This window comes from Mytilus galloprovincialis, chromosome 2 (genome assembly GCF_965363235.1).
Source record: "Mytilus galloprovincialis chromosome 2, xbMytGall1.hap1.1, whole genome shotgun sequence".
Classification (NCBI taxonomy): Eukaryota; Metazoa; Mollusca; class Bivalvia; order Mytilida; family Mytilidae; genus Mytilus; species Mytilus galloprovincialis.
The window spans coordinates 54,903,779-54,930,401 of NC_134839.1; the positions used below are offsets into that span (position 1 = coordinate 54,903,779).

The 26,623-nt window shown below is 31.8% G+C and overlaps 1 protein-coding gene across 1 annotated transcript; it reads left to right on the forward strand.

Annotated features, from left to right (window-relative positions):
* Positions 1–1,813: 1,813 nt before the first annotated feature.
* Positions 1,814–16,853, forward strand: LOC143062303 (salivary peroxidase/catechol oxidase-like). The gene is made up of 11 exons (XM_076234029.1): positions 1,814–1,953; positions 3,450–3,626; positions 4,168–4,207; positions 5,060–5,169; positions 5,640–5,741; positions 10,044–10,136; positions 12,130–12,622; positions 13,392–13,592; positions 14,401–14,567; positions 14,886–14,994; positions 16,511–16,853. The coding sequence occupies exons 1-11, from the start codon at positions 1,935–1,937 to the stop codon at positions 16,623–16,625; spliced, it is 1,626 nt and encodes a 541-aa protein (XP_076090144.1). The 5' UTR covers positions 1,814–1,934; the 3' UTR covers positions 16,626–16,853.
* The last annotated feature ends 9,770 nt before the right edge of the window (positions 16,854–26,623 follow it).

Below are 26,623 nucleotides of genomic sequence, written 5' to 3' on the forward strand. Positions count from 1 at the left end.
ACTCCGTAGCAGTAGTTTTTGTTCCAGGACCAAAAGGTATTTAAATATAGTCATCATGGTCTGATTCAGACTGACGGTAAAGACCTTTTAAAAGAAGGGCATTCGGTTTGATGACTATAACATTTGGACAGAATAGTGGTGTTAAATCCTATGTATATTTTGATACTTAATAAAGTGTACTTGATTTGACACTTAAAAAGTAAAGGAAAAAGTATTTGTTTTTCAAAAATTGCAAATTGACAAAAAAGCAAGCTACAAATAATCAGTTAATATCAAAGTAATATCAAAATTGAAGCCAATTTTATTGTATCAGTAGTATCCTTAATCTGAAGTTCACTTGGATACATGGGATACAAGCACTCATTGAAATTGTAGCTATTGAATGACAGAATGGCATTTGGAAAAACATCAAAAGTTTCATTTCATTAATGTTTTTAAAATTAAAGTTTTGAATTGACAATTGGTGTTGTACAACTCATAATATATTTTCACAACTAGAATATTCAAATTATTTGACAAATTTTCAATTATTTTACTTGTAACTTTAATTTTGACGTATCAGTTGTGTTACTTTTTGCATTGCTCAGTGATATATTTTAACATTGTAGTTTATTATCGATACCGCCAGCTCAATCCACCATCACAAAGGTATACACATTTTCATTCAGTAATGTTACAAACTTGTATTTTTTATTTGCTTTTCCCCATTTTTAATTTTTCTAATTCTCTTATCTAAATGTGATGAATTGGAACTTCCTGATTCTTTCTAAAATGGTGTCGACCAAAAAAATGTAAAGAATGCAAACTAAAAAATAAATCAGCATTCGCTGATATGCACTTACGAAATTCAATTTATAAATTTATGTCTGTTTTTATTCTGTGTCATCCATTATTTTAAACGTCTTCCCTTTCATCCTTATTATATCGACAATAACTGTTGAGTGTCTTTAAATGTTAGCTATATTTGTACGAAGATAAGAAACAGGTGTAATGCGAGCTTTAGTAATACAGCTGATATCTAAAGACACTAAACAGTTATTTTGTTTTATCTTGCAATTAATTCTGTATATATAATTTGTGCTTTGAAAGACACAAAAACTCACATTTTTGCGTTTATTTTCGATTTAAAATCCCTTGAGGTCCGCGTAGTAATATTAAAATCACACATTTAGCTGAAGACAGGTTCGCAATAAAAGAATCTCGAATAGTCAACAATAAAACATCGCTCAAGGTGAATAAAGATCTATTTTAACATATCAACTAATTTCAACAGTAAAACCAAATAACAAAACATTGTCCAAATTGACACAGAAGTGTACGAGTTGTCTTACGCTTCAGAATTTCGAACTGAACTTAACATTCACTTAACATGCATGCTAAAATTGATATGGTTGAATTTGTTACACATGTAAACATTCAAGTTTGGAAATCGATGAGTGTCGTCGTAGAAAACACTGCTGTTAATGTTTGTCTGTTATCAGAAAATTGGTTTAATTCTTATTGCTCTACAGAAATGTTTGAAAACAAACAGAACGTATTTATAAAAGTAGTCGTGAATTCGCATAAGGTCAAACAATGCATCATTGAAATGCGACTGCAATATACATTCTGAGGTCACGCAGGTTCATGCAACACTCAGTCCGGCAGTGGGTGGAGCTTTAGAGCGATATCTGTATAGTATACAGATACAGCATAGCGATATCTGTTGGGCTGTATCTGTATAGTAAGACACTCAATTGCAGGATCAAATAATTTATTCTTTTATGTTGGTTTCATTTGTATTTATCTGGTGTTTGTTTGAACTTATAGAAATTCATTGCCCAAAAAATCTGCGATACAGATCAGTTGATGGTTCTTGTAACAACTTAAGACATCCAACTTGGGGACAGGCTGGAACAGCTCAAAGAAGACTGAAGGATATAAATGGAAGACCGATGGTATCATACGAGGATGGTAGGAGTATAATTTTTTTGTATATTTAGTAAATATAAATACATATATATATATATATATATATATATTGACAAGTTAGAGATCGAATGTTTATGAGAAATGATAAACATCCTTTTTATTCGATCATTTTGATTGACAAACATCAATTATATGATTTGCAAAGTTATATCTTAATACAGAATGCAATGGTTCTTTTTGTAAATGTGTAAGATGTTATAGCATAACCGATACCAACTGCAATGCAACAGATGCGCATTTCGACAAATGACGTTTTGTCAGTGATGCTCGAGACCAAAATGTTTGAATATCCAAAGTTCAATACAAAGTTTAAAGAGCAGGTCAAACCAAAATACATAGTCTAATCAAAACAAGGATTTAAGCTTTGAGAGTAAAGCGTTGAACGAAATGCATTTTAATGAAATGCATTTTAAATATGTGAGCTCAATCAACGCTTTAACAACTGTGTAAGATTACAAAAAAGAAGCATAAAATTGTTATAATTAGATTTAAATGATTTCAAAATGAAATAAAGAGTTACATCCAGTTTTTTTAGTTTAAACATACTTATGAAGTTTCTCCATAATACAATAAGATTACAATAATAGAGTATATATAATGGATATACATATAACATAAACAGTTTATAGAATAGATACTAGCTATCATAGGTAACAAGAAGAGAGAGAGAAAAAAAATTTAAAAGACATATAATTCTGTAATGATGATGATGATGATGATGATGATGATGATGATGATGATGATGATGATGATGATGATGATGATGATGATGATGATGATGATGATGATGATGATGATGATGATGATGATGATGATGATGATGATGATGATGATGATGATGATGATGATGATGATGATGATGATGATGATGATGATGATGATGATGGTGGTGGTGGTGGTGGTGGTGGTGGTGGTGGTGGTGGTGGTGGTGGTGATCAGTCCTAGTAACAATAACGCTCCGTCAAGGCACACGAAATCTGTTTGATCACTTTATAAAGTTTTGAACATGTCTGAAAATTCGATTTTTTTGTTCGGTTTAATTTTGTGTTCATAGACATTGCTTTGACGTTGTCATGTGAATCACATGGTTTGATGCACTGCGAAATAGAGTACAGAAGATGGATCAAAACTCATAAGTAAAAAAAAAAAAAAAACTGGCAATACCCGGGAAAAAAGGAAAACGACTAAAATACAAAGATCGGTATACAAAACACAACCTAAAAAAACTAAAGAACGCGAACATCACAAAATAAATTGCATTTGGTTGTGTCACAATTGTGAAAAAGATAACGCTTTGTAGATTACAAGTTGGACATATCCGCTATGATCTGTGACTCAACTATTCAATAACAGTCTACCAAATCAAAAGGATGTCTGTAATACTCTAAGCACCGATGACATGCAAACTAGTAGGTTTTTTTCGTTGTTTTTAATTTTTACACTTAAATTTTATGGCTTATGTCTCTATTTCTCAACAGGAAAAAGCTTGCCAAGAGGTTTCCCGAATAGACTTCCCGATCCACGACTAGTCAGTAATGTAGTTTCAGATCCTGCGTTAGGACCATATAATCAGTTTGATGAAATCAGAACAGGGCAACACATGTCTTTCGGGCAATTACTGGCTCATGATTTCATAGAAACGGATATACCATCAGGTATTTTCTATTGATTTGTCTTAAGAAAATAATTAAAAGTAGATTTATAAGAATTGAATAGAAGCATATATCATACGAAAAAAACAAGGCAAATGATATCAAATACAAGTAATTGATTTTTTGTAATAAATATTGATTTGAATAGATTTTTTTTAACAAATTCGTTAGCAAAAATTGTTGCATGAAAAACGATATATTATACAACCTGATAATTGTCATAAAATGGATATTCTATATGCATAAAGAATATAAATGACAGTTCGTTAATATATATTGAAAAAAGAAAGGGTCCTGTCTGACACAATATAAAAATAGAGTTTTACTTTAAATATGAAAAAAAGGACAATCGAAAAAGTGTCTCTGTACCAAAAAGTAATTAATATATATCAAAGGTACAAGGCTTATAAATTTAAAACGTATATGATATACTTATAAGACGTATTTTTAATTACCTACGCACCTACAGCAAACATTTATAAAAATGTATCATATAAATAAAGTAATCTGCAATTTTATTGAAAAAACAATATTGTTTCCATAGGTTTTGACTGTTGTGATATATCAGATCCAAACTTTGGCAAGTATGACATTTAGCTACTACTTTTAATTTCGAAAGTTTTTGATTTTATAGGACAATGCATGTCAAATGATTTATTTCATATTGGTTAGGAATAAGCTTTTATTATTGGATAACAAGGAACCATATGATATGACATTATTTATTCTTGAAATAGTTATTCCATCAGTCAGTAACAGGACAAACGGGCCTGAAAACTGGTCGTCAACGGACTTTTAAACGTTAATGAACACATGGGCGTGGTTTCTCTGTTAAGGATGGTGTCAATTTTATATTGAAGTTGTTGAATTGTTTATCATATGTTTTCGTTTATCATAAAAATGTAAAAAAAAAACAACTTTATTTTGTATTCATCTACTAAATAATTGCACTTAAATGAATGACAATGACTTATAGTTATCACTATGACTTGTCTTCAATCTTTCTTATTGATATTGTTCAATAACTCTAGTTTCCTTTGAAAAACATGAGTTCAATAATCCTTAGTTATAAAAAATGTTAGTTGGAAAGATCATCTCTGAACATGTTTTTTTTCTTTATTATAAATTATTTTTTCTGTCTATGAAGAAATAACATAAAAAATTTGGTACACACTAAATAACGCGCGTAGCGGGTTATTCAACAGTGTACACACATTTTTTATGTTATTTCGAATAGACAGAAAAAAATATTACAGTCATTTCTTATAATTTAATTCGAAATTCCATTTAAACCGTAGAAAACCATGAAAAAACGTTGATGACGTCACGGTCACATGACTAAATTATGTCTATGGGCTCATAACAAAATAACGTTGGAATAATGACTGAAATATTTTATTTCTTTGCTCGGCATTTCTGTTTTTACTTTCGTATAGCCCTGATGTATGTTTTCCTCTTGATATTTGTTATGGTGATGAACGATTTCCACCAGGATGTAAAAACTTTATAAGAGCAAAACCTGCAACAGAAGATCAAGATTTACCTTGTAAGTTTTATAAAGTTCCTGAGTTTTCAACTTTCCTTTAAAACACTTCACGAAATGATATTTATAAACGAGTTTCGATCATGTCAACGAATTTACACCAAACGTATCTTATTACTCACAACAGAACCAAAATGCTTGTTACATTGCAAAATATAACCCCGACGAGAACATCACAGTTGAAGTAATACTGTCTAGACATAATTTATTTTTAGAATTTAAAGGGTTTTGATAGACATACTACTTGTTAAACTATAAGCAACTCTACACGAGGAAAAGTATCAAGGGAATACGGTTATTGTGCTACATTAAATCGTCAATCATTTTCGGCGTTATTAAATTGTTAACTTCTCTCGAATACTTTGCTACACGGGATGACGATCTTGTGTTTTGCATGTCTCTTTTTGTAGGAAAAATGCACATAAACACATACATGACAATCAATATTGTATCAAAGTTCTTTTGATTTGCAGCTTATAGGGAGCAGAAAAATTTACTCTCGTCCTACATTGATGCCTCATTTCTGTATGGAAGCCAAAGGAATTTGACTTTACAGTTAAGAGTACCTGATAGCTGTAAGTAATTAACTCATATGTTATTTTTATGCCCCACCTACGATAGAAGAGGCGCATTATATTTTCTGGTCTGTGCGTCCGTCTGTTGGTTCGTCTGTTCATTAGTCTGTTCGTCCGTCCGTCTTTCTGTCCCGCTTCAGGTTAAAGTTGTTGGTCAAGGTAGTTTTTTTTTATGAAGCTGAACTCCAATCAATAAAACTTAGTAGACATGTAAAAGCCAAATTAGACTTTTGACCCCAATTTCACGGTCCACTGAACATAGAAAATGAAAGTGAGAGTTTCAGATTAAAGTTTTTGGTCAAGGTAGTTTTTGATGAAGTTGAAGTCCAATTAACTTGAAATATAGTACACATGTTCCCCATGGTATGATCTTTCTAATTTGAATGCCAAATTAGATTTTTTATCCAATTTCACGGTCCATCGAACATGGAAAATGACAGTGCGAGTGGATCCGTTTACTTTGGACACATTATTGTTAAGTTAATGTTTTCTTAATGATTTAATTTTTAATGATTTGTTTTGTGGTTTTTCTATCATTCATTATGATTATTAGCCGAGAAATGAACAAACTTTACCTGTACTTACTTCAGGTTTTGCGGCAAAGAGTTCATACATAAAAAAGAAAATAATCATAGTAACTTTATTTCAAATTTAAGGATCATGAACGGCTCCTTTCAAAATTACTTCCGTTCTGGGAAAGAAGGGGAAAAAGATGCAAAAGATACCAAAGCAAATATAAGTAAATTATTTGATTTAGAAGAATACAAATTTACAGCTACAGAAATCAAGTTTCATTGTCAGAACATTAAATCATATAACGGTCACAGTTTAGGCATCGAGTGCTGCTTTCTGACAATTAAACAGTACTAGTCAGGGGCGGAATCAGAAATTATTTAGGAGTGTGTAACCAAAATGAATATTCAAAATACGACTATTTTTTTTTATTGGTATCTAGATCATTAAGATGAAAATAAACGCAGAAAAACAAACAGGATAATGTTCCCAGCTTAAAATTGCGGCTGTGTCGCGATCGGTTTGAAAAAAGAGCAGAGGTTATATTCATATCACGCTATCTTGTTTATGTCCAAAGCATGCTTTCCGTTTGTCAAAATGTCATCCTTTATCATTATCATTATCACACGAGCAAACTTGTAAACGGGTCAAGGTCTAAATGTGAATCATAATGCATTTGCTTAAGTTCTTATATAGTTTGTTGCATGCAAAGTTCTTTTCAGGAACCGGAACTTACTTTAATTCAACTCTAGTTCTTTTTCGAAACTAATTACCACAAAATTTGGTAATTCCAAAGATGTTGGGATTGCAAAAGTTGTCTCATGTCTTTAGTTGTTGACTTTCGTAATGTATTTCTAGTATTCTGTCGAATATAAAACGATAGATTTACATGCTGGGTCTATTGTGATTCGTTAGTAAATAGCCTTAAGCTAATTTGTTGTTTTTCCTAAAGAATAGGATTAGAAATGTCAAAACCGGTAAAAGAATAGGAATAGAAATGTCAAAACCGGTAAAAGAATAGGATTAGAAATGTCAAAACCGGTAAAAGAATAGGATTAGAATGTCAAAACCGGTAAAAGAATAGGATTAGAAATGTCAAAACCGGTAAAAATGAGTTACACTACATTTTATAACGTTGGTTGGGTAAATTGTGCATATTATTATCAGAATGCATGCAGACTATAATCAGAACGCATGAGAAATCATTAAGAATGTGGTAGAAATAGTAAACGATAAAAGTTCGGAAAAATTTAAGTAAAGTTTAAACATTCAATTTAAAGGTATAGAAGAATAATAATTGAATAACGTTTAGAGAGCGAAAATAATTGTGTCAGAAAGATGATGAGTTTTAGAAGTAATGTAGTTTTAAGAAACATACATCGAAATTAAAAAGTCAATTGTTCATGAACAATTGAAATGTCTTTTTTCTTAGTTAAAAAAGATATGGTTTCTAAGGACTTTTATGTTCATAACAAGTGGTTGCTAAGGACAAAAATCATTCCTAAGGATAAAAATATTACTTCCAGTATAAAAAATGTCATATGTACTATTCATAGTATTTAAAGTTTAAAAAAAAAGTGATTGCTAAGGAAATGTTGTTGTTAGGGACAAAAATGTCATTTTCAGTATTAAAAATTTCATATTTATATTATTCATAGCCTTCTAAGTTCAAAAAAATATGGTTGCTAAGGTGTTTTATGTCGTTGCTAGGGACCTTGATCTCTGACCTTGATCTAATTTTATAGATCTTATTATGCTGAACATCTTTGCAATTCAAAGTTTTTTTCTATCTCTAACTTCTTTTGAGTTATAAGCGAAAAATCATCATTTCGGACCCGAAAAACAGTTTTCGTGCCATAGGTCCATAATAGTTGGTCCAATAATTTTGAACTCACATAACAAATGTAGATCTGGACAAGACACACATTTTCTCCGTAATATTTTATCAGCCATCTTCTACGGTAATTGAGTAAATCCGATAACAAGCTAAGGTCAAAATCTAGGTAATGACCTTGACCTTTGACCTTAGGTCAGGTTTTTTAGTCACGTAAATTGATGATCATTGGTGAAGATCCTAGATGGCTACATCTTACGGTTTCTGAGTTTTAGTGGCCAACCGACATCGTTTAATTTTCGAAGGGCATAACCCTACCAATGAGTCGTTGAATCTTTTCGATCCATATGTAACGAAAAACCAGGGTCTGTTCCTGAACAAATTCCACCTTTTGTTTTGTTTTCTACTTATTATTGTTACGGAGTTAGAATGATAACAAGATTTTCGGTGTTAGGGGAGGTAACCCCTATAAAGGAAATGTAATGGGGTCATGCCCTCACCACAAGATACCTAATATCATTTTAACATTTTTTGGGAAATGTCGTTAAAGTTTGGCGGAAAGAATAATAATGATAATTAAAAACCAATTGTTCAGAGAACAATTGAAAGTCTTTCCACATCAAACAAATTTTAATAAGATAGTTTCTTCATACTGATGCGATAAATAATGGTTTAATTATATTGATGAGTGATAAAAGGGCGATATATGCTACTTCCGGTGAAATGAATGTCACTTCCGGTCTCATATGATAGCTTCTTTTACACTGATTCCAAAAATATATAGTTTCTATATACTTTTGTATGTTGAATGGTAGATAATTGGCCACTTCCGGTTTGTTGGAAGTCATTTTTAGTCTTCAGTAATCACTTTATGTATTAATGACAAAATATATGGATTCTGAGTACTTTTATATGAAAAATTTGCAAAAAAGGCTATTTCTGGTTTTCTCAAGGTTACTTCCGGTAGTAATTTTTCAAGGTCATATGCCACCTAACCTTTGTACAAGGTCAAATGGCTTTATAATGAAGTTAGTTGAAGTTATATTCAAATAACCTCATATCAAGAAATTTCAGGGGCACTAACTCCTATAAAATGCCATTAAATTGTATAAGACTAAATGTAGCATATCTTCATTACAATAAAGCAGACATTTTGCACTTGTTCTTTTATATGTATCTTTCAAAGTGTCTGAGAAAATGCAAAAACAAGCAAAAGTCACAATTGAGAACTTGACCTTGACCTTTGACCTTGACCTCATTTTCTAAGTTAGGACATAGGGACCTCAAATAAAAATATCCCAGGGTTATACGGTTAACGGTTGATGAGTTGAAAATACATACGACAAATTTATTGTGTAGGGGTAGATAACTCCTATAAAATATCATCGAATCGCTTCGATATAAATTAGCCAAAAATTCCTGAGGATGTAACAAACAATTTGTAAAAGGAATTTTGTCGCTATCTGTTTTTGTTACGAAGGAGATGCACACACATGATAAACAGTGAATAGGGAGATAACTCTTGCAAAGGAAATTGTTTGCCTTAGCAGGGTGAAATTTAAAAGCGCTAATCATGTACTGATTCTGTGTCATTGATGGATACCCGATATCCCTTGTTTATTTTGTTTATTTTGTGACAACTTACCTTGTCTGTCCCTTTTGTATGGTAAAAATAAGTCCCGTAAAAGAGAGGTGAAAGATACGTGTACAAAATAGATATTAACACTCATAAGAGGATAATAAACTGACAACGCCATGGACAAAACATACAAATACACTTAACAATATACATAACACTACACAAGAAACTAAAGAGTGAGGAACACGTACCCCAACAAAAACAGGGAGGATCTCAGGTGCTTTGGTAAAATATCTTAATTGAATTGAACATGTAGATTATCATTTTTGGATTAACATTCTCTTCTTTGTTCAGTTTATGTGTGCTTACCTTGCAGTTTTGATGAAGACAGACACAGGAAACCTATTACCAACACAGAACGGAGGAAATTGTTTAAAGTTATCAAAACGGGATAGATGTCCCCTTGCAGGTACCAGTTAAGCTTAATACTGTCAGCGCGCATGTTATGCTATTAAGACGATTTATCATTATACAAGAATTTGTCAGCTTTATTCGTATAACTTATCCTCTTACAATTATCGTCATTGTTGGCCTTACTTTTGGTTTACTTGCTTGAGATAATTTATTAACATTTCATATCTTGTAACGTCAGAAACTGTCACATGAATATTCTGTAAAAAATATTCCAGCAAGCATGTATGATACAATTTATTAACCTTTAGCCCTATTAATCCGTAAACGTGTAACCGTATACTACAAATGTATCATACATTGGTTCGATCAAAGATGATGATTGATTGATTACTGCTTTATGTTAAATTTCAATTATTTCATGCATGTTTCGGACAAGAATAGTTATCAAAGGTACCAGGATTATAATTTAGTACGCCAGACGCGCGTTTCGTCTACATAAGACTCATCAGTGACTCTCATATCAAAATATTTATAAAGTCAAATAAGTACGAAGTTGAAGAGCATTGAGGGTCCAAAATTCCAAAAAGTTGTGCCAAATACGGCTATGGTAATCTATTCCTGAGATAAGAAAATCCTTAGTTTTACAATAAATTCAAAGTTCCGTTAACAGGAAATTTATAAAAATGACCACATAATTGATATTCATGTCAACACCGAAGTGCTGACTACTGGGCTGGTGATACCCTCGGGGACGAAACGTCCACCAGCAGTGGCATCGACCCAGTGGTGTAAATAGTTATCAAAGGTACCAGTATTATAATTTAGCACGCCAGACGCGCGTTTCGTCTACATAAGACTCATCAGTGACGCTCATATCAAAATATTTATAAAGCCAAACAAGTACAAAGTTGAAGAGCATTGAGGATCCAAAATTCCAAAAAGTTGTGCCAAATACGGCTGAGGTAATCTCTTCCTGGGATAAGAAAACTGGTGGGTTGGTGGGTAAGGAAGCTTAAATTAGTAGGGACAAGAAATCATAAATTTGATTTTCGAATATTTTTCTCTAAAACAATAATTACGATCGAATTTATGGATATATAAATCATAAACTATATGTAACCTTTACAGTTATCGATTGACCTGAAAATGGAAACAATTATATTCAAGATTTTCAAGTAACCAATGACCGACAATTGATTGTCAAGCTTTCTCTGTACTTGTTGATTTGTTACTGCCTTTGAGGCCATATAATATAATTCATAAAATTAAAATTTATGGTTAAACGGGATGATATTGTATTGGTGCATTTTACCGAGTGAAGATTTGCAGACACACAGAAATTAACAGTTATAAGCTACCGTAAAGCCGACAACAACGGCCAAAGCCCATACCGCATAGGAATCTATTAAAGGCCCCAAAATCAGAAATATAAAACAATTCAAATGAGAAAAACTAACAGCATAGATAATATACAAAACAAATATAAAAAAAAACAAATATGTAACACAGCAACAAAATGACAGCCATTAAATTACAGGCTCCTGACTTGCATGGGACAGCCACAATCATGTCTAAGCTTGAATGTTTGTGAGAAATTTCTCAATTCTTTCCGTTTGGGAGTTCCCAAGTGACTGGTTTTGGTCTTTGTCACTTATGTCTTTTTCTCAATAAGATGAATATCAAGAGTTGTCTATCGTATACCATTGTGATTTTCTTTTCTGTTTTAAGTGTTAAATAAATTGAGACCAAATTGTACTCCTTTCCGTTGAAAAATAGTTCGTGTCGTGATCCAATCATTTTATATATTTATTTATCGCATTACCGTTAAAACGGAGAAAGTCAATAAAACTGCTAGATACCATTCGTACATATTTTTTTTGAGGTTAATGTAAGTGTTCATGTCTTTTTAAACTTGCCGTAGACGAATTATGGTTTGTGTGGACCTAAGCACTGTCCTATATTTTTTGTCATTCTGATAATAATATGTATGCATTACTTCTAATTAATTCCCCAAAAAGTTGCATTTAATGTGACTTAAACTTTTTTAGGCGATAGACGAAACAATGAAGCACCAAATCTGGGTTTGAATCATTTACTTTTTGTGAGGGAGCATAACCGATTATCTACGAAACTTCACGAGCTAAATCCATGTTGGAGTAATGAAAAGGTTTTCCAAGAAACTCGTCGAATTATCATAGCACAAGTTCAACATATTACATATAATCATTTTCTACCACTTGTTGTCGACCATGATACAATGGGACGATATAATTTGTACTCAAAAACAAATGGTTTTGATCATGTTTATGATGATAGTGTTGATGCATCTATTCTCAACAGTTTTGGAATAGCTCCATGGCGTTATGGACATTCGCAAATAATGGCTGAACAATCCGAATTAAAAGATGACTACAAAACTTTATTCAAACATAAGATAGAAGACAATTTACAAAGTCCTCATTTATGGCAACGTGGTTATGGAAAACATGTTACAAGTCTTTCAAGATGGCTTGCAACAGAACCAGCCCTGAAAATTGACAAGTAAGTATGATCGTACACGTGTAATTGCCAGGGTAGTATACGGTTGAGCAGAAATAAGATAAATAACTATCTTCATAAATAAACTATGAAAGATTGGTATTGTAAGTATAACCACTATATAACTGTTATGGATGTCCTTGCTCGCTGTATAACCGGAGATGTCGTAGTTTGTACACCGTTAATTGTTCAGAACGATTTTGATGTATTATCTAGCATATACCTCCATTTAATTGAATTATGTCTGTTTAAAAGTTTTTTTAACAACTTTTAAACATGTCCAATAAAAAAGGAGTGGGGAATTTTTAAACATGCCAAAAAAAAAAAATAAAACTATGACATTTATCACGTTTATTTTTAGCACGGCATACAATTAATAAAGTTCAATTCTCGAGAATGTTTAAAATTTGCAAATAGTATAAACGTCAACAAATACAATGTAATGGAGTCTAAATTATACAAGTGTATATTGTCTTAGTTTATTTTACCTTTGATGGAATCGCCTTTACAGGAACACAATATAATAAGTTATAATCAAGAAATGTATAATAAAATCCTCCAAATAAATGTGCATGCCGATAACCAATTTAATATATAAGAGATGTTAGAAGATGCGGAATAAGTTACAATGACACAATTCTTTCAAACAGTCTCTCAAGGTCACAAATTGAAAAAAGTAAATGATCATAGATCAAAGTATGGCCTCTAGTTTACAAAAGACAAAATAAAAAAGACCCAGAAAGAAAGGTTTAACAAATATATGTTGTTTCAGTTTTTTAGTCGAAGGAATACGTGACAAACTTTTCTTCATCACAACACCCCCAGGTTCAGATCTGTATTCTTTAAATATACAACGAGGACGTGATCAAGGTGTTCCTGCTTACAATGAATGGAGGAAATTCTGTGGACTTAGAAAATACAGAAGTTTTGACGACTTTGAAAAATTTGGCTCAAATCTTGCAGCAGGTTATGAGTAAGCTCACCTTTTCTTAAATTAATCAGTGCTGCTTTTACTTTGCTTTTTAAGTTAGAAGTGAAACTACGGAATTTTACCCGAAATATCATTAAACTTACAGCTATTGTACTCTATCATATATTATACTGATAGTACGCCACAAACTACAAACATGTGTTTGCGGATCTCAACATTTATGATTTAAAGTCCTCATTTTTTACTCCTGTGAAACTTCCGCATTCATATATAACACCATTAATTGATGACCTGAACATGGTCACAAACAGTTTTTTTTACGAAATATAATAACCAAAGTGTGGAAACATCATTTGTTACTGATTGATAAAATAATTATAGAATAATTTTCACCTGGACGCCCATCATCACACTATCGACAAATAGCAAAGAAAATCTGCACAATGGTAGGTGAGTCTATTTAATTTCAATCAACAATGAAGAACTTGATGTTCCTATATAAAACTGGATAACCAAATTCCATAAGTGATTATAAAAACAACGTCATAATGTTGAATCTGCCATATTTTCTATGAAACCTTTTCCCAAATTATAAACATCTATCTTACCAGCATTTGCACATTAGCGGGATTTTTGAACTATTAAGGTTACCTCCGGTTTTTGTAGGGTTCAATATTGCTTCAAAGAAAAATAAATCTATTTTGAAATATTGTTCCTGTATTTCATGATTTAAAAAAATTGTCGCTGGTAACTAGTAAATATGTGTAATTTGATTTCAATTAAGGACACATCAGTAAAAAAAAACGTGCTTGACCACCGTAAAAACTTTAACCATGATTTTTCTTTTTAGGACAGTAGACGATGTTGATTTGTTTATAGGAGGTCTTTTAGAAGAAGGCGAAAATGGTAGTGTTGGACCTACATTTTCATGTATCATTGGCATTCAGTTTCAACGTTTCAAAGTTGGAGATCGGTACTGGTATGAATCAGCTGATCCAGATTTTGCATTCACAAAAGGTATGTTTAATATTTCAGTATTTAATTGAAAAAGAGATGAAATGTATTTCACCGATCAAGGTTATTCTCCTTAACACTTAAAAGGGTAGTTTTTAGTTCTTTAATCTTGATTTTAGTTTTTTCTCAAAATGTCACAAATGTATAAGGAACTCATTTGAGCAATATGTTTTGTAAACACATGTATAACATAAATGAAATATATACATACAAATCTTTAAAAGGCCACCTGATAACTTCTTTCATTTTGAATGTTTTTAATTTTTAGATCAGCTGAATTCTATAAAATCCGCTTCATTTTTGAATGTTTTTAATTTTTAGATCAGCTGAATTCGATAAAATCCGCTTCATCATTGTCCAAAATATACTGCACAAACTTTGGATTGAATGAGATACAAGACGATATTTTCAAGATTCCATGTTCAAAGAAGTAAGTATGTTCATAAATCAACAATGCACAGATAAATCAGACATAAATTTATATGAATGCGATCTTAACATTTAAATCTATGTGCGATATCTGTAAAACAAAGGGTCACGCGTATGAAATTTTTACATTGCGATTTTGATTTTTCAAATGATAATACGAAAAATAAAAAAAAATATGATTAAACAAAAATAGATATTTTTAAAGTTATAATTAAAACCAATTTAATTTGCTAATTTAAAAGCGGAATAAAATAATTTCAGACAGCAAGGAAAATAAATAGTGTAGTTTTATAGCTTCCACTGATTTAAAGAATGAAAAATTTATATTGTAAAATTTACGATGTCTCTGTAGTGACCAGTGGGTCAGATTTGATTAACTTTACTATTTGATTAATTGTCTAAATTACATAACAACTGTTCAAGTGTAGAAAACCATGTGAGTGGAGTCCATACTTCTAATTGGTCAATGTTCTTTCGGGGTCAGCACAAATTTACGTGCAATGTGTGCACTTCCTTTTATCATTAGCTTTCATCTTGATAACTTGTGATTCTAAAACATTGCGTGAAATTTAAATTTCACACCCGCAGACCTCCCTTTATTTTATCTTTACAAGTAATTTTGTAAATATGTTTTTTAGTTGGGCAGATTTTTCTCTCCACCTTTGTAATTAATTCAATTGATATAATTTTAGTTGATGTAATTTCGTATTAATTATGAACTATAATTGCATATTAATTATAAACGTTTATATTAAATGTTTTATTTTCAAATTGTAATATAATATAGAATCTTACAAACATTTTAAGCGTGTCAAGTGTTCATAAGAAGGAGTAGGAAAACAGAAGTCAAAGAAAAACAGACAATACAATGCATAGTAAAAGAAACATCCGTATGATGCCATTAATGCACAGTAGATATTGCAAACACAATGAAAAAATAAAAATATTTGCAGTACAAATAAAAATTGCTAATGAAACAAAAGTCCTCTAGAGACAATACAATGTTTATATTACCTGTTTGTAGTTAAATTATGCACAATATATCAACATAATGTTTGCTTTATGATAATCGTTTTCTTGGTATCTTCGATGAATTATTTTCTTATCAATTATTTTTAATTTTCCGTTACCATGTTTCAATTAGCACAGCGAATAACTTATTGATAATGCTGATATATCGATGAACTTGGAAATGTGAAGCTGAATTTATATATAGTATGATCGTTTTGGTTGTTTTTTACATGTTCGTTGTTTAATGTGGATATTTTTTCATCGTCAGTTTCAGTCATACTGTCTATAAAATTATAAGCAAAATATCAAACATAAACATGAATTTATATATATACAAATAAAAGTTCTTCACTAATAACTTATGTTTTGATAGTCACACACAGTTATGCGTGATGGTTTATTGTTTGATACTTTTAAATACGAATAATGTTGATCACGATAATGTTTATACAGATAAAATCATAACTTTTGACTAATCATATATTTTCAATTACATTATCTTTCAGTTCATTGTCTTACTGTAGAGACCTTCCTGATTTGGACATGTACTTATGGAAAGACAAAACGTGTGCATGGACCACACATCCCAGAGGTAGTTGTAATGATCCAATTGACTGCTGATCGATGATAATAACTCAAAGGAGGAGAATGAATGATTCAAAAAATAATAAAAAAAAGACATTATCTCGCTTTTAATTCACATGTTGTTTTCAATTTATATCGAAACTGCAATACATTCATTAGAATGGACCGTTTAACTATGTAATGATAATTCAGTTGGACGGCAAACGAATTAATGGCTTCTAAGGTCAAGACATTGGTCACGTGATCAAAGGTCAGAGTTTACCCTTTTTTGGTAAACGTGCATGCCTCGTGGTTTTTGGACTCGTATGGTCTTATTCGTACATTAATAAAAACCAAAGTGTTCAATTCTAGATTGAATTAGCTTCCTTATTTTATATAATTATTATTAAAAAGTGTTGTTAAAATGTAATAAATTCACAGGTGAAGTGAAACTTTTTTTTATGAAAATTTGCGTAGGTCCACAGAAAAACCTTAATAATTCCTTAAATAAGTTTGGTAACGTGTTGAGGAGTATAAAATATGAAGTAAAATCATTTTTTGGTTTATATTTTACTCGGGAGATAACTCGGTAAGCGCATCGTAGAATATTGCAAGTTCACACAACAGTCAATTCGAGTTAAATTAATGATTGTAGATATATTTCGACGATTTCTTGAATAACTTTTCAATATTCCATGTTCCTCTCTTGTTGTAACATTAAAATAGTCATGGAAAGGTTGAATATGACATTTTGTTCAAGTATTTTCAGGTTATTGAACACTTTCAAAGAAGAAAATTATACATTTAACTGACTTTTCTCTGAAACTTGGACATATTGTATATTCTCCAACACGCTTTTGGTAGATAGAAGGAAACAAGAGGGTTTATCAGTCATTTGTCAGCAGAACCTGTGTTACAATAGAATTGAACTTTTAATTACATTAAAACAAAAATATGGGAAAAAAAAAGGAAATATAGTCTTCAAAATTGTGAACATTACCATTGAATGAAAATAAAATCAATTTGCAGTGGACAGAAGTACATGTACATTTTTTGTTTTATTATACCTACTTTAGTAGCGGATCCCAGGGGGTCTAGTGATTGGAACCTCCTCTTTTTATGGAAGATTAATGCATTTCAATGAAACCTTCCTTTTTATCCTTGGTTGAGAATACCACCAACCATGTTTAAAATTGTCTGGATTCACCCTGAGATAAAAAAAAAAACTATATAAGATGTACAAGTTCTGTTGCTTGCCTCAATCAAGAGAAAAAAATCTGAACATCCAAAGAACCAGAAAGGGATTTAAAACATAATAATCAACAAAAAGATAACTGAACAAAAGCTGTATTGCAATCTGATATCATGCAGTTCTCATAATTCCTATTATATGTATTATTTCAAGTTTTGCTTTATTTCCCCCCTTCTTATATTTGAATTCAAAAGTCCTGCAACCAATCTCTAGGTTTTCTTGAATAAAAAGCCAATTAAATTTGGCACTTGTGCTTAACTTTTCAAATTGTTTACAACTTATTATTATATCATCATTAAATTCTTTTCTTAAAAAGTTATAAAGGGGAAACTGACATTTAAATATGGTATAATTGCCAATGAGATAACAGTCTAGAAACTTATCACCAGAGTCCAAGTGTCTGTTAGCAGTGACAGTTAAATTACAAGTCACTTTACATACATCAACAATGAATACATTCCATTGTTTTAAGGCAAATGAGGAAAACAATAGCTTTTGTCTTACTACATGTACAAGATAATAATAGAAATGATAATATAAATAAGAAAATATCAGAGACAAAAAAGACAGGACTTAGCCATTGGGTTATATGTAAAGTATTCCCTTATTATCCTTAGAGGAGCTGCTGTATACTTAGAAAAATTGATGTTGAGGACTTGGTCCTATCAATCAGCATTTTAGACATAATTACATTATTGTCAATTTGCTCTATTTGTTCCAACCTATAATTAGTATCAAAATTTATACCTAGGGTTGGAATTAAACCCATGTATGTTCATTTGCTCTATTGTTCTTTGTGTACATAAAATGTACATGTATATGAAACATATAAATGCAAAAATATGCTTTAATGTAAATATGGTAATTTGTAAACATCATTACACCCTCACTATTTAAAGACCTAGTAAAGGAAGTCCCTGCACCTCGCTAGACGTGTTTCTTAGGCAAGATGTATTATATAACTCTTGAAAGTATAACACGATAAAGGTTATTGCTTAGTATATAGTAACATCAACGTGCAAATTAAAATAAACAATCTGTCAAACATAAACAATCTACCACGTGTTTCTCTGCTGTGCTTGAATTCAAAACGACCCATCAGACTTTTTTATACGAATTTTTGCTAAAGCAGACAGTTAAATGTGTCTTTTTACCTTGTGAGGTCTGTTAAGAATGGATTTGCTGTTATGACTTGTGGATGCATGGAAATATAATGAAGAAAACATTTTACCGTAAAGTTTGAATACACAACATTCCCAAGGTATCCCCATAAAACACATGGCTACTTTGTAACGATGGCTGGTAACATGTAGCCACTTTCTAACGGTAAATGTAATTGGATGATCTTCAATGATCAATAATAAAATTGCTAATAAATGATTGGATACGAAATTGTATCAGCTTATAGATAGATGAAAAAATGTAAACATTGAAATCCGCCATTTTGAAGTAGGAAACAAATTAATTTTCAATCTTGGATTAAAGGACATTGCGCACATTGCTAGCGTATCATGCATAACCAGTCATCTGCAAATATATCTTTCAATTTATTTTTTACACTTACTTTTCTATGTTTTAGTTAATTTAATGTTTTAATTTACTACAGAACGGGATATCGTTCTCAAAGATGCCGTAGAAAAAAAAATATAGGTGGCGCTGTTTGTGGGTGTAAACATTTTACATACGGGTCCTTTTTGAGTCGACAATTTGACCTTTATCTGTCAGATTCAGGCGTTTGCCGTCCAAGTGATTTTCAATACGTTGATCTATAAAGTCGAAAGTAGCAGACAGTTGTTCAAAAGTGACATTGAGAAGGCTAAATTTTAACCAAGAAATAAAATTCAGAGAGATACCAAGGGATCTACCAGGTCTCTTAAAACAGTACCTTACAATTATAGGCTGGTTATTTAAGATATTATAATACTTCTCCAGATTTTAACTCTGTCAAATTCATGTTTCGAAATAATCAGTGACCTTTCTTTCACCTATTAAACAAAGATTTAGGTGCTGTGCAACAATCATTTGAATCTGATAAAATGCGAGAACTATTGTTGCGATCTGCAAATCTCAATTTCATCAAAGATCGTGTTGGGGCGTTACCATCGGATGAAATATGTGTATGTGGTATTGTGTTGCTATTATAAAGGTGGTCGGTGGGATTTACATACTAGAGAATAATAGAGAGAGAAAATATTTGCTGCTAAAATATAAACTAGAGGCTCTTAAGAGCCTGTGTCAGTCACTTTGGTCTTTGTGAATATTAAAAAAAATTACACAGATAGATTCATGACAAAACTGTTTTGGTGATGGTGATGTGTGTGTAGATCTTAATTTACTAATCATTCTTGCTACTTACAATTTTCTCTATCTATAATTAACTTGGCCCTTTTGTTACAGAGGAAAATATTTTGTAAAAATTTACAAAAAATTACCAAATTAATGAAAATTGTTAAAAATTGACTAGAAAGGGCAAAAACTTCTAATGTCTTATGTCTTATTTCATGTTGACTTATTTGTAGATCTTACTTTGCTAAACATTATTGCTGTTTACAGTTTATCTCTATCTATAACAATATTCAAGATAATAACCAAAAATAGCAAAATTTCCTTAAAATTACTAATTTAGGAGCAGTAACCAAACAAAGGGTTCTCCGATTTATCTGAAAATTTCAGAGCAGATAGATCTTGACCTGATAAATAATTTTATCCCCATGTCAGATTTGCTCTAAATGCTTTGGTTTTAGAGATAGAAGCAAAAATCTACATTTTACCACTATGTTATATCTTTAGCCATGGCGGCCATCTTGGTTGGTTGGCTGGGTCACCGGACACTTTTTTTTAAAGAGATACCCCAATGATGATTGTGTCCAAGTTTGATTTAATTTGGCCAATAGTTTCAGTGGAGAAGATTTCTGTGAAAGTTAACGACGATGGACGACGATGACGGATGATGCCGGAAGCCGGACGTAAAAAAGGCTCACTTGGCCCTTCAGGCCAGATAAGCTAAAAATGAAAAAAATATAGAGTACTAAAATGCCAAAAAAATAGCGTATAAAAAGGTGCCTGAATATAAAAAAAAGTAGACCAATGGAGGAAAAAAATTAATTGAGAAAAATTGCCGAAGAATACCGAAATGCAGTCTTCTTAAAAAGATAAGATATTTAGATTAGTCAAATTCTTAGGCTAAGACAAGTAACCATGTTTACTCGTTAAATAATATGACCAGTTTTGTATACAATTCTCCCAAAAAATGATTTGTGTAACAAATAATGAAAAGCTTAGTTACATCAAATCACTATTTTACGATATTTTTTCACATGTAACAAGTGTTACTTCGAAATAACATATAAAAGAGGGACGAAAGATACCAAAGGGACAGTCAAACTAAGAAATCCAAAACAAACTGACAACGCCATGGCCAAAAATGAAAAAGACAAACAGACAAACAATAGCACACATGACACAACACAGAAAACCAAAGAACAAACAACACGAACCCCACCAAAAACCAGGGGTGATCTCAGGTGCTCCAGAATGGTAAGCAGATCCTGCTCCACATATGGCACCCGTCGTGTTGCTTATGTGATAACAAATCTAAATAGTCTAATTCGGTAGGTCACGTTCATGAAAGGGAAAGTGATTGCAGTAACGACGTAAGGAACATATCCGATATTATTTGTGAAACGGTTATTCCATAACAGTCAACCAACTCGTGATGGCGTCCGTAAAATTTACGAAGGAATGATTTCAACTTCACCATTTGGAACTCTTGGTTTAATAGCTTCCTTGTGAGCAGCAACCCTCTATCAAGAAAATCATGATAGGAAATGCAAGCACGGGAATATCGTATCAATTGGGAGATAAATACCCCGTATGCAGGTGCTGCTGGAATGTTGCTACTTAGAAATGGAAAGTTCATAATGGGAAAGCTGAAATCATCTCTTTTGTTGTAAAGTTTTGTTTTCAAACGACCCTCATTGTCAATATCTAGATGTAAGTCAAGATAAGAGGCTGACTTAACTATATCTGTAGTATCCTTTATCTCTAGTTCGATGGGATAGATGCGTTCCACATAGTCACCAAATTTTGAATTATTTAGTGAAAGAACATCATCTATATAGCGGAACGTAGAGTTAAAAGATATTGCTAACTTCTTGTTGTTCTTCCTAAGAAGTTCCTGCATGAAGTCAGCCTCATAATAATAAAGAAACAAGTCGGCAAGTAGAGGGGTACAGTTTGTTCCCATTGGAATGCCGACAGTCTGTTGAAAAACACGTCCTCCGAAAGTAACAAATATGCTGTCAATCAAGAAATCAAGCATCTTGATAATATCAGTTTCAGAGAATTTTTTTGTTTGAATCAGAGTGATCCTTTACAAAGTAGGATTTATCCCTCCCTAAAACAAGATACTTGATAAATGTTTTAATACTGTTACAAGATGAAAAAAAGTTAGATTGTATGTACTCTAAAATATCTTTGGATTTTTTAAGTTTCCACATCTGATTCACGCCACCTCTAGAATAGGCAGTTTCACAATAACTTTGAAGCCCGTCTTTGATTGCTGATAAAATAGATGTCAATAATAATGAAAGAGGTTTCGTGGAGCACTTGGAAGACCCAGCAATATACCGTTGTTTGTAAGGACACTTATGTAGTTTAGGTATCCAATTGATGGATTTTGGCTCACGATATTTTGCACCTTTAGATAACACATTTCGTAGAGAAGTGTTATTCACAATGTTGAGGTCACCGGTTATAACGTGGCCAGGAGGATTACATGTGAATTGGTAACTAGCACAAGTGCAATCAGGAGGTTTAGACTTGAAGTCGTCAATATCGAGATCCTGCAAAACGTGTTTGTAATTGAAAAATTTAGTTGCAATAGGATTGGTATAGGTATAAGAAATGATTGGTACAGACTGGTCTTTGAAATAAGGAGGTATTTTCGATTGAACTAATTTATGATGAAGGATATTGCCTTAGTTGACGCCATGGAGAACTTTGTTGGCAAAGGAAAGATTAAGGAAAGATCTTTTCTCTTTTTCATCTTTTCCAACGCGGACTGGCTTGAAAAGTCTGTGACTGTCAATATCCGAAATTATAGCTTCAAGTTTGTATTGGTTTGAATTAGGGTTTGTAACAGTGGATTTCAAACATAAATTGAACAGAGAATAGAGTTTTGAAAGGAGTAATGAATAAAGTTTCATGTGAATGTGATGAATACCTAACGGCTTTTGTATAAATGGCAGCATTTAATTAATCATACAGAGAAGGTGATGTATAATGACGATGACCATGACTGCATCTACGTGGAGGAGTCAAGTTGAAAATATTCATCACATTCACCGAGTTACACGAAGGAATAGATAGAATACCTATACCATCAATTTTGTCATTGCAACCATAAGGTGTTAAATTTGTCTACGGAGAGTCGTTGAAAGATTAGGATTGTTAGATCTATGATATATCTTTTCGATAATGCGAACTGTCATAGAAACGATGGAATGATCGGGCTGATTGAAATGCTGGTATAGAATGTCGTTAGCATTGAGGTTAATGTCTAATCTATGACCGTTTGTTCAACCTTCCTTTCGTTTCACCGACGTATACAAATGCGCAAAAGTTGCACTCTAATCCGTAGACGACATTTATCTATTTACAGTTCAGATCACCGTAACTTCTGGTAAAATATGACTTCTTGGTCAAATTGCTAGTGAATTCAGCATCTGTAATTAAAATTGCACAAGTTTTGCAGCCTTTTGTCTCACATTTCGAAATGCGACAGTGTTGTACTGCGTCATCAAGAACCAAAATGTCTTTAAGGAGAACTGAACATGGCTGTATATGTGTAATATTGCTATTGTCACTAGGACGATGATCGGAATGAGTCATGTTTGAGATAGTTGTCATGTCTGTTGATGAGGGGACACCTGCCGTATCAGACGACACTTATGATTCTTATCAAAATTTAATAAAGATTTTGAACGAAGATAACTAATAGGTTTTTGTTACAGTTATTAATAAAATTAATTAAAATTGTATTAGGTTGTCGTTTAATGTTTCAATGTCACTTTAATCAATTGGGCAATAATTATATACATCATCCCCTGTTAAAATCACGAAGTACGGACTTGACAATTCAAATGTTTTTGCAAAAAGTTTAATAGTGTCCCTTTATTGTATTCGAAAGCGAAAATTTTCAAAAATCTACCAAATGAAACCCGTCAGATGATCATAAGACCTAAGTCTATCAGCATTTCTAATTTTTGATATATGCATATATACATTACGGCTTCAAACTTTTTGCAAAACTGAATTAATTCCCACATTAACCTCATTTTGAGATATGGTCATTGATATTTAGATATGCGTAACTCTTTCACTTATAAATAGTTTTCAAAGGTACCAGGATTATAAAGATACTTTGCTGCTAGATGACGTAACAAAATGCCAGTAGCTTTGGACTATATTAACATGACTTGATTTATCAACTAACCAGTGACACTAGTAGAGAAGGAACGACGTCCCGCTTCGTAGCATACGAGTTCCTCAAAGTGTTGTATTGTCTAATTGTGAAGTATTTTGTTGGAATTTTGTGTGTAGTCTTCCCTTTTCAACGTTTGTCAATGCTGCTTACTGTCCTTTGATTTTGAAAGTTGTTATTTCCCTCTACTTTATTCCAGGGTAATTTTGTGATTGTAGCAGTACAAAACAGAATCAAATAAAGATGTTATCACATCATACAGTTAGGTTTGTTGTCATCATGCATTCGAAAAGTTAATGACAGATCTGTGGTTTTTACATCAAGATTACCAATTATTTTATGTAAAAATAAGTAAGAATATGTGGTATGATTGCCAATTATACATCTTTCCACCAGAAAAACAATTGACGTAGAAGTTTTACAACTACCACTTGAATCCACTGAATTTGGACTCTGGCGGATATTCGTCTCATTGGCAATCATACCAAATCTTCCTACCTATTTTTTACATTATACAATCGGGAAAAGGCCCTGAAATGACAAATGATAAATAATTCAAACGAGAAAATTAACATTTATTTATGTATGTTGTAAATGTGTGTATTGGTTATTTCCAAGTAAAATAATATTGCTATTATTGTATTAAGAGAGTTTATATAAGTTGTCATAAGTTATTTCTAGTATTTCGTATATTGAAAGAGTAATTAACCTACGTTTTACTTTATGTAACTAGCTATATCGATAACGTCATTTATGGCGCAACTTTGTCATGTATTGTTCAGAACGTTACCGTTGGGTCAATATTTTAAGCGTGAACCCAAAAGTGTACATTTATGAGCTCTTAACTGGAAGAATTAATATGTCTAGATTTGTTTATTCATAAAATTGTATTATTATTATAAGCATTTTGAATCGAGGACTCCTATATTTTATGTCAGCGTTTGACGTTATGTTTTTCTTACTACTTAAGAATATTTACTTCCGGAAATTACAAATAAATACCAGTGCAACGTCACGTTCGTCAGTCTTGTGCTGTTTTTACATTTGGCTTGCAACAAGGCTCAGCCCGGGGGTTCCCAGGAGTAAGAAACAGCGCATTAAGCTGTATGCCTCGAAGTTTATAATACATGTAAGGGTCGTAGTTTAGAGGTAAGAAGCAGCGCAGAAGATAGCTGTATGCCTTGCATTTATTCATATTGTCAATGTCATATTGAAGATAATCCCATACGAAAATACAAGAGAAAAAATACTATTTTAGTAGTTCCGCCCCGTATGTTAATTATATATTGTTGCTCGAATATTGTACATGCATTGAAATATATCGACAGTTCTAGATGTTTAATAAACGTATCATTTTTACCATTGATTATTTATTCACGCTACCTAGAGAGAATAGAAAACTAGAAAACAGATTTGGCAGCCGTATTTATTTATCCCTAGTTTAGTTACAAGTTTTGTGAGTTTATTCGTATTTGCTGGCTTTATACCTATACAAACACATAGCAAGAAGCAGAAATTACCACAATGTACAAGACAATAAACGAAAAACGATTTTTTTTAACCATTTGGCTTTTCAGTGTATAAATATTGATTTAGTTATTTTATGTACAAACATCTTCTTTAAGAGTAAATACATGTACAAAGTTTGTCTGCATTTACTAAGTGTTATCAATGCAGCTATTTTGTTTTTCCTTTGATACAGGTAGGATAAAGACATTTCCAAATATATATAAATTCAACATGCCAGCCAGGTTGTTTTAGGTACAATGTGTCAACTCTTGTGTAAACTGCATATAAGATACAACATCACCTTATTACGTGAAGTTGATTGGGAAAGGACTGTAAATATGCTGAACCTTTAGGGCTACACAACTTTATAAATAACTATGTATAGTTATCTATATATGTTTCTTTCCTCAATATGTAAACACACAAACTTGCATTTGGTAAATATATCATTGAAGCTTAAGCTGCTAAAATAATTTCTCCAGAAAGTTATAAATGATCACTTTTTATTGAATGGCACTTGTTTAAAACTCTAATTATAATGTTTTTGTAATGTAAATTATTTACGTCCTTCGAGCCCTTAAGGATGTATTCTTCTGACTTTTCAGTCTCGTTCAGTCTCGTTGAAATCTTGTTCTTGAATTATTTCCAAAACATGTGATACAAGTGGAAAATATAATGAATAAATATTATAATCAAACATAACTCTTTAAAAAAATTGTGTATTTACATTGAATGGTTTTTGAGTAATCCAGTTTTCAAATTTTACGACCAAGCAAGTCAATATGTTTAGCCAAAATTTTGATAAAATGG